This window comes from Syngnathus typhle, linkage group LG10 (assembly GCF_033458585.1).
Source record: "Syngnathus typhle isolate RoL2023-S1 ecotype Sweden linkage group LG10, RoL_Styp_1.0, whole genome shotgun sequence".
NCBI lineage: Eukaryota > Metazoa > Chordata > Actinopteri > Syngnathiformes > Syngnathidae > Syngnathus > Syngnathus typhle.
Window position 1 is genome coordinate 7,541,639 of NC_083747.1, and position 15,573 is coordinate 7,557,211.

At 40.7% G+C, this 15,573-nt stretch overlaps 3 protein-coding genes across 5 annotated transcripts; 1 reads left to right on the forward strand and 2 right to left on the reverse strand.

Moving 5' to 3' along the window:
- Positions 1–166: 166 nt before the first annotated feature.
- cnot10 (CCR4-NOT transcription complex, subunit 10) lies at positions 167–6,384 on the forward strand. Of its 3 annotated transcripts, none has more exons than XM_061289206.1 (19): positions 167–372; positions 1,559–1,650; positions 1,927–2,088; positions 2,171–2,321; positions 2,425–2,564; positions 2,674–2,748; positions 2,825–2,908; positions 3,027–3,144; positions 3,292–3,441; positions 3,527–3,729; positions 3,820–3,941; positions 4,055–4,234; positions 4,380–4,460; positions 4,645–4,758; positions 4,841–4,971; positions 5,217–5,252; positions 5,427–5,554; positions 5,832–5,907; positions 6,022–6,384. In XM_061289206.1, exons 1-19 carry the CDS (start codon positions 357–359, stop codon positions 6,162–6,164), a joined length of 2,202 nt encoding a protein of 733 aa, XP_061145190.1. In that variant the 5' UTR covers positions 167–356; the 3' UTR covers positions 6,165–6,384. The 3 variants fall into 3 exon arrangements, with proteins under 3 accessions (XP_061145190.1, XP_061145191.1, XP_061145192.1); XM_061289207.1 differs by having other exon boundaries at positions 5,220–5,252; XM_061289208.1 differs by having other exon boundaries at positions 2,428–2,564.
- Positions 6,385–6,487: 103 nt separating this feature from the next.
- On the reverse strand, positions 6,488–10,827 carry tcaim (T cell activation inhibitor, mitochondrial). The gene is made up of 11 exons (XM_061289209.1): positions 10,752–10,827; positions 9,809–9,952; positions 9,502–9,634; positions 9,174–9,324; positions 8,828–9,083; positions 8,423–8,545; positions 8,185–8,282; positions 7,847–7,938; positions 7,539–7,771; positions 7,333–7,464; positions 6,488–7,251 (listed from the first exon to the last, which is right to left on the reverse strand). The coding sequence occupies exons 2-11, from the start codon at positions 9,841–9,843 to the stop codon at positions 7,026–7,028; spliced, it is 1,479 nt and encodes a 492-aa protein (XP_061145193.1). The 5' UTR covers positions 9,844–9,952; positions 10,752–10,827; the 3' UTR covers positions 6,488–7,025.
- Positions 10,828–11,222: 395 nt separating this feature from the next.
- gpd1l (glycerol-3-phosphate dehydrogenase 1 like) lies at positions 11,223–15,563 on the reverse strand. Its single transcript, XM_061289197.1, has 8 exons — positions 15,422–15,563; positions 14,955–15,132; positions 14,632–14,772; positions 13,536–13,674; positions 13,328–13,440; positions 12,633–12,869; positions 12,436–12,542; positions 11,223–12,355 (listed from the first exon to the last, which is right to left on the reverse strand). Exons 1-8 carry the CDS (start codon positions 15,463–15,465, stop codon positions 12,259–12,261), a joined length of 1,056 nt encoding a protein of 351 aa, XP_061145181.1. The 5' UTR covers positions 15,466–15,563; the 3' UTR covers positions 11,223–12,258.
- Positions 15,564–15,573: the final 10 nt, after the last annotated feature.

Consider the following 15,573-nt stretch of genomic DNA (forward strand, 5'->3'; position numbering starts at 1 on the left):
TAAAATAATAATAATTACAGGAGTGTGAAGGGTATATCTCCTGTTATTAATCAACATTTGACCTTATTTGATCATCTGAGCAGCAGCCCTTTTCAAATGTTATTGTTGTTGCCATTTTACTCCAATCCACAAAGGGCGCTGCTATATTCCTACGCGTGAGTTGCAAACTGTCTTCTATTTACAAAGAAGAATATGAAACGCGACTGAATTTTTGTTGTACCAGTCTTATATGCTGAATACATTGGACACTTTTGATTCAATTTTTGAAGTGTATTTCGATAATCAACGGAATCGACAGTTTAGTTCATCTTACGTTTAGATTGAGCATCCTCATCAGAAGTCAGAAAAGTCTAAACATGGCAGAAAACACAGGTAAGGACATTGGTTGACGTTAGCCAGTTAGCAAGCAAGAGCAGTTGAACTAGCATTACAGTTAGATATAATCCCTAGAAAAATCGATTTTGATGTTTTCGTGGGTCCTATGGTTATTAACATATTGTGCACGAGACCAAGATTGTTTTTAATACATATATTATGCAGAACTGTTTAGCTACGTAGCAGTTCTGCACCTCGTCAACTTTCAGCATCTGTGATACGCCTGCTGACCTACCAATCGTTTCCAAGTACATTTGCATTAAGAGAAGCTGAAAGGGCAATGTTGCATCTCCTACGAAAAATTATAAGATGTGAGCCAAAAACCATTTGACATCTAAAGTGAGATAACAATGCATAAAATGTTTTTTTTGTTGTATTAATAAAGACGATAGTGTTACATTTATAAAGTCAGATACCTGTTACAGAGCGCAAAATATACATTCCTGCATGTAACAAAAAACGTACGATTTATACAAGATGTCAATGTCGATTTGAATCCTCGTGTATGACTCCCATCTGCTGTCACCCAAAAATGACGTCAGCTCCTGTTACGTCATCATTTTTAATCACTTGCAATCAGATGATTTAAAAAGACTTATTAACATATCAATATAAAACATTTATTCTAAATTTAATAGCTATTAAAGTACTTATTGTACTTGCTTAATGTAAATGGCACACTAGGGCTTCACACATGATTATAGGTGGTTGGAGTGATGCATGTTTTGACCGACTAAAAAAAATATGTATATATATATATATATATATATCAAGAGGGGCAACCGGTGTAAAAACTGCCAAGCATAATGTGAGTGACCCGCTGGGGCGACCCCTGACAGGGAAAAGCCAAAAGTCACTTCCAACTCATTATTTATTTTGCAAAGACACAGAGAGCCACAGCAGAAGGACAAAATAGCCATTTGAGAATCTGGAGCTATGGGTTGCCTAACTTTGTTTCATTGTATGTTTTAGTTGGAACTTTAAAGGGATCTGTTGACTACTCTTTGATGAAAGCAATGTCAAAACTATTTCAAGTTGATGTACAGGCTTTGCATGAATGATAACCGGTCAAACGATATGTAACAATGGATGATTGTCAATGTGACCACAAAGTGAAGGCGTTGCTCATGAGTTGGACGTATAAAGTATAATGCACATTTTCACACATATTCTTTCTGATCAGAGCAAAACGAGGCAAAGCATGACAAGTCATCATCACCTGGAATGACAGACCAAGAGAAACAAATGGCAGCCAGCGCATATGATTCGTTTTTGGTGAGTGTACACATTTGAATTATAATGAACCGTTATAGTGGCCCCTAGTATTTCCGGGTAAGAGGGAAATTGCATTTAATTGACTCCCATTTAGAAATGCTTAGTTTGACACAAACGCTACTCCACATCTTGAGATGTTAAATTTTATTTACAACACAATGAAGTATCCTAATACCTCCATCCATAAACTACTATTTTTTTTCCATTGTTTTTTAGTGTAAGTGAATGACAGAATAGTGTTCCTCTCATTGTACTGTATTGTCACCGTACCCACAGGCTAAGAAGTACGACGAGTCTTTGAGACACCTTGAAGCTTTGCAAGAATTGAACAAAGAGGACTACAAGATTGCTTTGAATAAAGCTATTGTAGAGTTTTACAAAAGTGGTCAGACTACCACAGGAAACCTTAAGCAAAGCCTAATGGCAATGAAGACCCAGGTAAGTGAATGTGGCTCATATTTCTCTCCCTCCTTTTCCTTGAACGGTAACATAACCCATTGCCATCCTTGCAATCCTTCAGGTTCACACAGCCACCGAAGATGTTGATGGGTTGGATGATGTTGAAAATAGTTTCTTGTACTACAATCAAGCCATTATTCACTACCATATGCGGCAATACTCAGAAGCCATTTCCATTGGAGAGAAACTCTATCAATTCCTGGAACCGTTTGGTATGTTGTGGTGATTTCTATGTGTTTGAAGATGTCGCTGATGAAAAGACAAAAATGTCGTGCCTTGTTGTCTGGCATGGAGTCATTCTGTTATTTGTCCTAGAAGAGAAGTTTGCTCAGGCCGTGTGTTTCCTGCTGGTGGATCTGTACCTGCTCACGTTCCAGCCGGAAAAGGCCCTCCACCTGTTGGCTGTGCTGGATAAGCTATCTGTACAAGGAAGCAACAAGAACGGCAAAGGAGAGGTACCTAACTCCAATACTACAAAACTGATCGCATGGTGCTCTCCAGTGCAGGTGGATAAGTTCTGTCAAAATGTACTCTAAGATTTTCACTATATTTTTGTGCTTACAGAATAACAAAGACGGTGGAAACCAGAAGGCAGAGTTTTCTGCCATGATAGAGGCAGCTAAATCAAAGATGCACCAGGTATGCTAGAGGAAATCTAGACGGCTTGATTTACTGCTTTTCGCCCTCCTTATGTTTCCGATTGTTTTTTTAACAGTACAAAGTTAGAGCTTACATTCAAATGAAATCCTCCAAAGCGTGTAAGAGAGAGATCAAGTCCGTGATGAACACGTCAGGAAATGTGAGTCTCTTTTGGCACCTCATTATTTATTTTGGTTTAACAAATGAACTATATGACTGAATTGTTAAAAAAAAAAATGTAAGTAAAACAAATCAATCTTATTCCTGTTCCGTGTCAGTCTGCACCGTCACTATTCCTTAAGAGCAACTTTGAATATCTGAGAGGAAACTACCGGAAAGCAGTGAAGCTGCTCAACAGTTCCAATATAGCAGAACACCCCGGCCCCATCAAAACAGGTGACTGTACTTTGGGTCTGGTTCTAAAATTGTTTTGACATGCCAGGGTAAATCCTTTCTGTAACTGCAAATTGTTGATGTCACATGAATCTGGTTTCAGCACTTTACCTGTTATCTTCCTTGTGAATTGTGTCTTGACCCACCCAGGTGAATGTGTCCGTTGTATGTTCTGGAACAATCTTGGCTGCATTCACTTTGCAATGGGGAAACATAACCTCGGAATTTTCTACTTCAAGAAGGCATTGCAAGAAAATGACCATACGTGTGCACAGCTCGGAGATGGTGGCAACGGACAAGGTGAGTCAAAGAAAGTCACATCAGTCAGTGATTCTGTTATAGGGACGCGCTGACGTTTTCGTCTGCCCTTTCTTCTACTTTGCAGCTAAGAGATTCACAGGTATCCCCATGTGTGCTCTACTAGCCAACAAACGCTATGAACTTCTATACAACTGCGGCATCCAGTTGCTGCACATCGGCAGGCCTCTGGCCGCCTTCGAGTGTCTGATTGAGGCGGTGCAGGTTTACCATTCCAATCCTCGACTTTGGCTGCGGCTCGCAGAGTGTTGCATCTCTGCTAATAAAGGGGTATGTCAAATCAAATCTACATCAATGTTTTTGTATTATACATTTGAATTCCCAAAAATTTTTAGGACTGTTTTTACTGTTTGTTTGTAGGGTTCAGAACAGGAGAGCAAAGGTTTACCTTGTAAAAAAGGCATCGTTCAGTCAATTGTGGGACAGGGATACCATCGCAAGATCGTCTTAGCATCCCAGTCCATGCAGAACACTATTTACAGGTTAGTACTATTGCTCGTCTTTCATCGTAGCATATAATAAAACTATTTGAGCACAATTTTCCTGCTGAGCTTTCTTGTGCTTTCCTAAATTGCTCCGTGTGTCTGTCTTGCAGTGAGGGCCAATCAGCAGCCATTCCAGTTGCAAGTATGGAGTTTGCTGCCATTTGTCTAAGGAACTCTCTGCTGTTGCTGCCTGAACACCAACAGCAGGACGTCAAGATGGAGAACAGCTCCAAGAACTCAAGTCAGTCAGGAAGCACCGAGAGTGGCAGCGAGAACAGTGATGCCTGCAGGTCTGACCTGTGCACTCATACTACGTTTTTTTCAATTTAAATTAAAAAAAAAAAAGCTGAATGGCTTTTGATGCTTTGTGTCACTCCTGCTGTATGCTTGTCAATTTCCTTCCACGTGCTCTGATGACCGTCATCTATTTTTCAGTGGGAAAGGTCAGGAGGCCGACAGGTTACTCTCTGCGGCGCCATCGTCTCCACTCAGAAAACAGGAAGTTGAAAACCTCAGGTAATTCGACTGCCATGTCTCCACCTTTCAAGGGCTGCGTAGGCAAATTCAGCAAGACAAGACAAAGCAGCTTGGTAGCCGACAACATCTGTGTTCAGCATAACTAAATACAGCATCACCATGTTTACTTGGAACCTCATATCTGTACCTTATAAGTAATTGTAATGTTTTGTTCAATCTTCAGATGCTCCATCTTGGCATGTAGTGCCTACGTGGCCTTAGCACTAGGAGACAACCTGATGGCTTTAAACCATGCTGAGAAACTGTTGCATCAAACCAAGGTGTCAGGGTCACTCAAGTAAGTTCTTTTAAAGTGCTTCTTGACCTCTATGGCTAACTGATGATTGGAATCATTTAACTTGTATCTTTGCTGCCTTCAGGTTCCTCGGTCACCTGTACGCGGCTGAGGCCCTCATTTCGTTGGACAGGATTTCCGATGCTATCGCGCACCTCAACCCGGAAAATGTCATTGACGTGTCAATCGGGGTGCTGACCAGTGAGCAAGACCCAGGTCTGCTGGTTTTTGCTTAAGCAGAGTTGGAAGCAAAATTGAGTGTTCAGACAATACCTTCGAACATCTTAGGTTGAAGCGCAATTTTCTAGCCTGGAGGAGGTCTGTGGCCTCCAAAATGGATATAATCACAGTCTTTACGTCCCTTGAAAACAATTATTTTTATTTGAATTGTACAGGTTATTTATATGAATGTCGGAAAAGGTTTTGCAATGATTAATTGGAGTGCATTTTGTTTTTCTTAGCAGGTTCTGATAAAGGAGATGAACCTGTTGAATCTTGTAAGTTCATTTTCTTCCAACAGTTACCCAAGCAAATCCTAAACCAATGCTGACTGTGCATAGTTTATGAATAATGATGAATAGGAGCATCTGGCACTGACATAGTATGCTCATCTTAAATAATCGAGTGTAAAACATTTTTTTGCTCATTGTCTGTGCATTTTCTGTTTGCAGCAGGCAAGCTGACCCCGCTCTGTTATCCCAGCAATGTAACGTCAGCTCGGGCCATGATGCTCTTCAACCTGGGAAGCGCGTACTGCTTACGAAGCGAATATGACAAAGCCCGCAAGTGCCTTCAACAGGTAACCTTGTAAGCATGCTCAGCGGTCACATGGCATAAATTGGTCCTTGACATATTTCTTCAACACAAAAAAAAAAAGATTTTTGCTTACATGGGTTCAATTCTTAATCACTGAGTGACTCTGTATAGTGAATTTTGTGTGCCCAGTGTTTGATATTATATTCCCCAACGTCTCTGTACTATTAACACTGTAGTATTGTTTCCCATTGTTCAGATAAATTTTCCTCAACAAGTTTTTCCGCTATTAGACTTCACTACACGTCTTTTGTTTTTCTCAGGCTGCATCCATGGTGAATACGAAGGAGATTCCACCTGAAGCCATCTTGTTGGGGGTCTACTTGGAGCTACAAAACGGTCAGTTGGCACCTCCAATTATGAAGCTGTTGGCTTTATGTCAAAATAGTCATTGCTGTCAGCAGTTGGCACTCGTCATCAAAAAGTGACATTAATGGTAAGTTGTTTCTTCAGGAAATACTCAGCTGGCCTTGCAGATCATCAAACGCAACCAGCTGCTACCCGCGGCGGTCCAGAGGGTGTCACCAGATTCCGGCAAGAAACTCATGCAGCCGATCCAACTTCCCTCACCGTTCACACAAGTCCAACGTAAATGAGCCTTCCAACTCGCTTTGAACCCATTAGACCACAGACACAAGCACTCTAAGGAGCCTTGATATTTATTCTGCTTCCTGCCTCGGCATTGGGAACGGTATGAAATGCAAGTCTGACTGATGTGAGAAGTGATTATGTTGAGACCTGCTGAGGTCATCCTCATTTTAAATTCATTTTGCCTGTAGGCCTGAATGAAAAAATAAAATTTAATTTACTATATGATGTATGACTCTTAATAATGTTTTACAGTGTTATTCTGTCTCCATATTGCAAGACTGTGTGGATGAGTGGGTGAAAATGAGTCATTAGCTAGTCCTAAACAACATAAGTTAAAAAAGGAACCTTTATTTTGGTTAAAAAACTAAATTCCACAAAAAGAAATGCACAAGAGGGAACAATTCACTGCCACGTGTGTCCAAAAAAGTGTCAAAGGATGAGCCACGTGTACGTGAGTCAAATTAGAACGTGACCTAACTGTTGAGTTTACATTAACTTGACTAATCCCACCTGAACACAACCATTATTCGTTTAGTGGCCGTTATATTTCCCCAAATACGCAAGTAATGTAATGGCCATGCTTTATTTACAGTTTAAGCATTGACAGGGATTCTGTATTTGGTCATTTTTAGTGAATAAAGTGCTTAGTAGCAAATGATTCCTCTTTCTTAAATACAGCATCGAATGGATTCATCCTTCATTCCCACTGTGCAGCAACTAACCATTATTACAAACAATTGTTCCTCCACAAACTCTTGAGTACCAAACTTGTCGGTTCACGTTAGTAAACTGCCGCAAAATATTTCTAACTGGGTACAAACTGAACTGCAAAAGATACCTTGTGGACTGATTGAACCTCGTCCGGTTCAACTTTTCCAGTCCCAGGGGATACAAAGATCTCCGTCCTGCATGACTGAGTAGAAGTGAGAAACACAAATATGGAGACCCAGCATGAGGGGTGAATGCAGTTCCAACAACCTTTTACAACAAAGAATCATCTGGCTTGAGGTGACACTGGGCTCTTTGGAAAGACCCTGAAGAGAAAGACTTTGGAGACACATTTTCATCAAAGCCTCTTCCTCTGCCTGCAGCCTGAACATATATCCAAAGTAGTTGGCTGTTAACACACCTAATGAACCAAAATGATTTCTTCTCTAGTTAGGAATGACTCACTTTTTTTTACGTTGCGTGTGTTGTCTGGCATTAGGTGCGTGGCTCTGGAGGAAAACCTGCAGCTTGGGCAGGTCACAGTTGGCAGGTATGATGAAGTGGCCCATCTTATGAAGACTAGGACTAGAGCGGCCTCTGATGATAAGAAAGACAAATCATGTCTTCTTCATTGAGAAGGTCCAAACCAAAGTGAACGAATAAGAGTGTACTTCTCCAATATCATGTTGAGCCCCTCAAGGCTTCTGGGGTGTAGGCAAAGCCTCTGTGATATCAGATTGTTATGGAAGGTGTTGAGGGTGCTGTAGAGCTCTGTGATGGGCTCCACCGGTCCCAGCCTCTCGGCGTGAATGACCCGGGTCCCACCAAGGAGGAGACTGATCCTCTCCTTGAGCCACTCTGTTTGCTGCTGGAGGACGTGGAAGGCGGGAAGCTGTTGAAATAGCTGGGAGGCACAGAGGTTGGTCATGTGAACACAAAATGGGTTGAGCATGACTCAAAGAATATGAAAGCACATTACTTTGGTCCACTGATGGTGAACATCCGTAGTTCCTAGCATGACATGGCCGGAGGCATTCATCCCTGATTGGTCAGCAAACACAACAGCATGACCTGGAGAATAAATGGAGATGTTTGTTCATTTTCAGGTTGAAGGAAAAAAAAAAATCAATGGCCTGTAAGATGGCAGCAAAATTCCGGCATTCACAGTTACTAAGATGCCACAGACAAGTGCAAAAATTAGTGATTTTGCCAGCAAATACTAGATGGAAAGTTAAAAAGAAAATTCAACTAATAAGCAAATTTGCAGATTAATAACGTATAGAATCAGCGGATCATGGCCCCAAAGACAGTTTTTACCTTGTAGGTTGCGCATGGCCTCTGGATTCTGCACAGCCAGTCGATTGAGACTCTGAAGCTGAGCGCACCTATGGGCCACTCCCCAACTGCGCTGCCACCTGCACATTGGACCTGATGTTACCCGGCAACACAAACAAAATCTGCCGAGGGCTGGAGCACACTCGAATTTTGTTTTGGTTGCTGTCTGTCTCTCTTTTGTCATTGTATTAGTTCAAAAGTATTCAATGTTTGGATGTACCTGATGTCAGCCAGAGCAAATTTGCGGCACAGTTCCTCCTTCAACCGTTTGAGTTCTCCTCTTCGAGGAAGACTATCATTGTGCTTCTTCGTTGCCTCTGGCTCATTATTTTGAAGCCATATACTGCCAAAGAAAAAAAAAAAAACTTATCCTCTGTACATTTAGTATCAACTTTAGGTCTGTATGTTGAGCCTCCAGTCTAAATAAGAAGAGTGTGAAAAAATGGCCAAAAACTATTACAGTACTTATCAGTAATATGTTTTAATATTATCAATATTAATGTCACTATTGTGCCAGATTGCCAAATCATGGGCGAGTTTATGTAAATTAACCACTATGCATGCACAAGCAAATAAATAGAACAAAAGTGTCTCCATCGCGAAATGTGAGCCCAGTGTTACTAACTTGAGAGTAGGCTCAACTCTTGCGGCCTGTTGCAGCTCCTCCTCAGGGTCTCTGAAGCCAGTGAAGGTATAGTAGCTCTTATCCCACTTGATGGGTCTATAGAAAGGAATGGCGGCTTCAGCTGGACTTGGGGAAGATTTAGCAACTGCTTCAAGTTCCTTCATGTGCTCCATGGGCAGACTGCAGGACTTTAACACATTCGTCACTGTGCTCAGGACATCGTTGGTATGCAAGACAAAGCTCACTGAACGGAACCCTTAAACCAAGTAAGAATGTTGAAAGCTTCTATAGAAACAACATAGATAGTTATTGTGGGAAATATTACTGTATAAAACCTGATCTGTACCTGAGGTGAGGAGATCTTGCTGCGCCTCACTGCTGTCTTTCGTCTCTCTCACATAAAAGGTGAGCCTCGTTGGCTGAACTGAACGCAAGCCCGGTTTCAGAAGACTTTCCAAATAGCCATTTAACCTCTTTAAGGAATTTTCATTCACTTCCTGTAAATCGCATCAAACCTATAAACAACCTCAAAAAGCCCCCAGCAGAGTGATGATCCATGAAGCACAATTATTAAGACAACTACACGGGCACATAAGTCCATCAAACACATCATTATGTATTTGTTACACAGTCAAGGAAATGTAAAATTGTGAACGTGAAAATGACTGACTCACCCGCTCCATGGGATACTGGCCAAAGAAGTCAGGATGGACGGCAAAGTAAAATGGTCTGAGAGCATTGACGGCGTCCGCTCCAGACAGAGCTCGCTGCAGGAACAAATGTGTGGCTACATGTTTTCTTTCCAGCCTACAGAAGAGAAACATTTTCAACAAGTAGCATAGAAATACTGAACACACGCTACAAATGCTGTATATTTTTCCTTCGAAAAACAGTCATCCCAACTGTAACTGTAAGTTAATCACTATTACCAAACCTTCGTTTTAAATCTTGTTGTTCTGGAGCTGAGTCACTCAGAGTTACCTGATGGTGCAGCGCAGGAGGCAGTGGACAGACATAGTTAAGGCTGTGCTGTGGTCAGATGAACTTTAGTTCATGATCCCAGCAATCGCTCCATCAGTAGTCAAGCCATCAAAAGCCACAGTACAGTGAACAGTCTGCACAACCCTGTTCAAAATCAACATTTATGTTACCGTACATTAAAAATAACATGAGCAATTCTTCCCCTCAAGACATTAAATAGACAGTGGAATATGTCAAAGGGATAAATACAGTTATCATCAAGTGGTGAAAATATGGCCCAACAGTACCATGAGCAACCACAGGACATTCCTCCACAATTTATTAAAAGATGAGAAGGAAAAAAGGCATTACAAAAATGCCAAGTGGCTCACAATAACATTGAAGGAAGTGCAGGAATTTCCAGCACTTAGTGGCTGTGTACTGCATGTGACAACAATCTCTTGTCTGTGGAACACCATTCATGCAGTTGAGAAAGGCATGAACAATTGTTTTACTAGTCTGCTTAATTATGCCAATGGATGATAAAACTATTAACACGGTCTCACAAAAAGTATAAAGAGACTTATTTGCAGAAGATAAATTCAGTTGCTATCAAAGTTGCTGTCTTTCACTAAAGACGACATACCATTTTACCACCTTACACGTGTTCTTAGTTCCAAACACACCACAATAAATGCATATAATACATGATCAGTCCAGTCAAAACAACTACGTCAAAACAATAACAATTACGTCATAAGAGCCATTGTCATTCCTGCTTGCAGCCATCGAATTAAATGCAAGTAAATCATGGGAGCTATGAGCTTCAATAACATGGCTAGCCGTGAGAACATTAAATCCTTATTATTGCAAAAGACACAGTTAATGAGTAAACTGGCATTAAAGTGAAAGACTTGAAGAGGTAAGTACTGTACTGCCGTTATTCCAGCTGATAACTGTTTACCTTGCCTGGGGCTCATGGACTGGGTGGCGTCTTCGGTCTTCTTCTTCCTTGGTCATATACTTGCTCTTTAGTGCCCTCAGCTGGACTGGAGGAGCCTTCGCCCATGGAGTTCACTGCGTCAATGGTTCTCAGCTTTTTTCAACCCCACTGTGATTAAAAGCATGTTTGGATGGAAAAAAAAAGTTTCAAGACAAATTCTCGTGCAAATACGTGATGAAAAAAGAAAGAATTTTAAAAAGATTTGGACAAATTACTACCATCAAAGTGCGACAGTGCTTACCAATTGTCAACAATTAACATCACATTCTTACATTGACCTAAATCTTTTTGCATTGACTACATAATGTAGCAGGCGTTTGAATGATGTAGCATGTTAAAAGAAGTAATCTGTTGTGAACACCGCAAGTAGAATGGATACATTTTTCCTAATCAAATGAATTAGTTTCAAAAAAGACAAAAATATACACGTGATACATTTGTATATTTTATTCTGCACATAAACATGGCCAGAGAAACTATTGAAAAATAAAAGCTCGAGAACATTTCTGTAATAAAGGCAAAAGTTGAATCAATAACAAGTGGTACTGTATTTTTTGTTGTTAAGATGGATTTTACACCAGGCAACATTGAAACACTGATTTCCCAAGAAGCAGTAAAGGCAAATAAATGCACATCCTAATGAGACAGATAATACATAATATCTCCTTTGATATCAAAATGGCTTCTTTGAAGTTATTTCGATCGGCACACTAACAAAATACATCCAGAAAATTACTATGCACCATCTGCATGGCAGTGGATTAAGAGCTGGTGCATTAATGGCCTTAAACAGAAGAGTTTGTGAATTAGCGGTGCTGGTACACAACCTGCCTGAAAATTCTGTAACAAAATGATTCAAAGATACATTTGGACGTGTACAGATTGTGAAGGATTTATGATGACAATTCCTTTTTACAAAACAAGCTTTTAAATGCTTCATTTTTAGTCAGTGAACCAAAGACTGAGGTTTTATAGCTTTCATCCAGACCTGAGTATTTGAGAATTGAACTGGAAGTGATAACTGACAATTTGTGCTTAAACAAACTCTCATCTCTAAACAAAAAGTGGATTTGAATGATGCTACAAAAATAAAAACTAATAAACCTTACTGCAGCATACTGACAAACATGTTTTTATTGTTTTAGTCCTAATACCCCTTGTAAGGATGCACAAAATGATCCTGTAATAAAATGCTTACAAAAACAAAAGGCAACCCAAATCTGTAGTTTTGTCATCTGTTAGTCAAGCTTCATATGTACTCATGTGATTGGTTAGTCCTTTGTGTGTCCACTTCTTTGCATTAAAAAAAAAAAAAGATTGTTTTAGTGTAAGATCGCTCAGCCAATGAAGTGGAATATACACTATTTGATCAAATTACAATAACCATCAACAGAGTGCAAATTTTGAACATACTTTTGCTACTTTCATTTTAGCACAACAAAGGACCATGGCTTCATCATGCCAGTTGTCACATGTGCTCTGGGTGGCTCTGCAGACAAGAGATCATCTCCTGGACTGGTTTGCCCTCAAAACAAATGCGATAGACCGCTGAAAAAAGAGGAAACCTTGGGAAAGAGGACAAAAGTAATTAAATGATCAAATTTGCAAAAGACAGTTCAATACAGGAAAAAAGATGCAAACTAACTTGTCCACCAGTCCCTTCTGCTTGAGTATGTGGTAAACCTCAGCTGAAGTGGCAGGACCTTGGAGCTTCTGACCATTCAGCATCTCCTTCTCCAGTTCCTCAATGGTCTTAGAAAGTGTGGTCGGCAAGGGAGACATAGTTGAAAGTCATTCATTATTTCCATGTCAAACATTCACCAGTTTTATGTCTTCCTGTACCTTCCCTGTCGTGGCAAAAGCCTCTGCCACCCGTCGGTTGCGGCCGCCATAGCAGGTTGTGATAAGGTCGGCGACACCGCAACTCTCCAAGAAGGTTGCTGTGGAAACCGTGTCATCCTTAGAGAAGAGTTTGGCGAAAGCTATCATTTCCATCAGGCCTAGACGAATCACAGCCGCCTTGGTGTTGTCGCCGCAACGCAGTCCATCGCAGAAACCTGCACCCACCGCCACAATGTTCTGACCCAGAAGACAAAAGAACTATCTGATTAGTTTACAGTCAAGTGTTACCTTTATGTTTTGAGCAGCACTTATACCAGGTTATGTATGGGTTGGTTGCTGGTGAAAAGTCTATGTGATCCTTTGTAAGATTGCTTATCTTCTAGCAACTTGACAAGCTTCAAATAATTATTATTTATTTATTTTTTTAATGGAGGGTTGATGCAATGCGGTGTTTGGTGCCAGTGGATATGGTCCAGCTATAGATAATGGATGGACAGAGAATGGGAAACACTAAGGCTGCTGTCACATTTCTCATCCTCCAAACAAACTCAGAGCCATTAGTCAGCAGATGTGAACACTGCAAAAAAAGTCTTCCTACAGACCCCTTAGAAATGAGATGGTGCAGTCACGGTGCAGCTTGATCCAAGTCATTACTTTTAAACATAATTGAATGACGGAGAACTTATGTAGAGTACCTTCAAAGCTCCGCACAACTCCACAGTATCTGCATCATCCACTACTGTGATCCGGAAGTTGGGAGTCTGCAGGAGCTCTTTGAAAAGTTGCCCATTCTCCAGAATTTTACTGCCTGCATATCCGGGTAAACACAAACATACAATGGTGTCAACTGGCTAGAAAAGTATTCACCTAGCCTATGTTCTGTAATCCCATTGTTTTGTTCACCGATAGTAGTTTCGCAGAACTTCTCAGCTGCTACTTCATTGGCAATGTTTGCACCCATGAGAACACTGACATCAATGCCCATCTTCTCTCTAATGATGTCAGATATCAGCTTGAGGCCCTCAGGACCTTCATCTATGCCCTGAAAAAAAAAAAGCATGTCATGTCTCATTGCTCATAAAGCGTTATTTCAAATGTTACTGGGCTACGTTATGCAATCTGTTTGTTGAAAGGGATTTAAAAATAATAATAATAAAGGAATTCAGTGCACTATCAAGTTTGTAGTGCTCCAGCAACTACAAGTGAAACTATTACTAATCTGGCTCTCCAATTAATTATTCTGTCCATAATTTCTTAATAAACTTTTTTTAACCAGGATAGCGTGTAAAATTCTCTCTCTCTTGCACGAATGCACACACACGCAAACCTTGTTTGCCTAAGTGTTGTCTTGGCTTTCATCTCAGTCTCAGTCATCAATGCAGCATGAAAATGTAGATACCGGTAATAGCTCAAACACGTCCCTGATCCAAATGTAGACAGCCTGTCACGTCAGAGAGAAATTAGGGGCTTTTGTATGTGTAGTTAAAGCCAAAGATTTATATGTGCATTGAACACAACAAAATCTGATGAATGCCATTTCATAAACTTAATTAGATATAATGGTAAGAGTAGCGATTGTGCAGTGTCAGATTTCATCATCAATTCTGAATTGTCTCGGAGTTCTTATTGTTGCTTTGTTTTGTTCAACCAGCCACACCACTGATCGCTTGCAATAATAATAAAAAGAACCCACTGATTTTAAACGCCATAAATCTTTCAGTGAACAATCTAGAGTATTTCCTTGATATTTTTCTTCTCTCACTTCTAAACAGATTGGCACTGACTCCTTGCATACTTCTAACCTAGCCCTACAATTTAGCAAATTAGCCTGTTCGCATCTTGTGTGAGAGCATCAGCATTTGTCCAGCAGTGTATGAAATTAACACTCACTCCATGGAATGTGCCAAGCTCACACATTTTGCAACACTCCGGGCTGTTATTGAGGAGCTGATGTTTGAATCAAAAGCACACCGTCAGCGGGTGTGCTGAGCTCTCTTACCTTTATTAGTGTGATTCCCCGAGCTTTGGTTGGAACGCAGCCCATCAACTCATCACACAGTTTTCTGATGAACTGGTGGGGCACCACAAACACCAGAAGGTCTGCTCCCTCCGCAGCATCACGGAGCTGAGGAACAGCCACCTGCCAACATAGAAAGGATAAACATGAAAAGAAACGCAGTGATTTGATGGTTAGGAGGTGAAAAATGAGATGCGTGATCAGTGCAAATGCAGGGAGCTCAAGCAAGGAACCACACTTTAGCTTAAGCATAAATTGGGATTGCATTCCGAGGAGAGATTTTCAAATGAAAGCCATTTTCTTACCACATTATCCGGCAGTTTGTATCCAGGCAGGTACTTGACATTCTCATGCTCAGTGTTTATAATATCAGTGAGTTTTCGGCCATTAATATTTTCTTCAAACACCCACATCTTCACTGTGGTTGCAAAACGCTGCAGTGACCTGGCATTATTTCCAATGATCCTAGCAATGGCTGAGCCCCTAAAAAAACAAAGCAGAGGACGTGTTTGCCGCTGTTTTAGTCCACAATTCTATTCAATAATTTGGCAAAGTGGAATTGTTTACAAATGCTTTCATATGTAATACAATCCCCTTCCTGCCTGTCAGTGTTACAATACCGTAGACTGCCCACTTACTACTGCCACATCTTCCATATTATATGAGAAGCCCACGTATAGATTTTAAGCAACGTAACACAATAATCACATTGATTCTAACGCGTTGAAACTGTTTTATCATCATCATTGCTATAATCGATTTTAGAACTCACCAGTTTCCGGATCCGACAATGCAAACTTTGAGCGGAGACGCCATGGGTGCAGCGTGCGGTAGTTAGCCAACCTTTCGAGGTTGTTGAGGTTATTTTTTTTTAACGTTAACGTGTTTATTTTAGAAAAATGAAATGAGCGTCGAATTGACTAG

What these genes read in the sequence shown, in the direction of transcription:
- cnot10 (XM_061289206.1), top strand. An exon ending in TAATGGCAATGAAGACCCAG is followed by an intron (nt 2,089 to 2,170) that starts GTAAGTGAATGT and finishes GCAATCCTTCAG; the next exon opens with GTTCACACAGCCACCGAAGA. An exon ending in AGATGAACCTGTTGAATCTT is followed by an intron (nt 5,253 to 5,426) that starts GTAAGTTCATTT and finishes TTCTGTTTGCAG; the next exon opens with CAGGCAAGCTGACCCCGCTC.
- tcaim (XM_061289209.1), bottom strand. Translation starts at nt 9,843, where the DNA reads ATGTCTGTCCACTGCCTCCTGCGCTGCACCATCAG. An exon ending in GCCAGTATCCCATGGAGCGG is followed by an intron (nt 9,325 to 9,501) that starts GTGAGTCAGTCA and finishes TGCGATTTACAG; the next exon opens with GAAGTGAATGAAAATTCCTT. An exon ending in GCAAGATCTCCTCACCTCAG is followed by an intron (nt 9,084 to 9,173) that starts GTACAGATCAGG and finishes ACTTGGTTTAAG; the next exon opens with GGTTCCGTTCAGTGAGCTTT.
- gpd1l (XM_061289197.1), bottom strand. Translation starts at nt 15,465, where the DNA reads ATGGCGTCTCCGCTCAAAGTTTGCATTGTCGGATCCGGAAACTG. An exon ending in ATTGTCGGATCCGGAAACTG is followed by an intron (nt 15,133 to 15,421) that starts GTGAGTTCTAAA and finishes TTGTTTTTTTAG; the next exon opens with GGGCTCAGCCATTGCTAGGA. An exon ending in GTTCTGCGAAACTACTATCG is followed by an intron (nt 13,441 to 13,535) that starts GTGAACAAAACA and finishes CCGGATATGCAG; the next exon opens with GCAGTAAAATTCTGGAGAAT.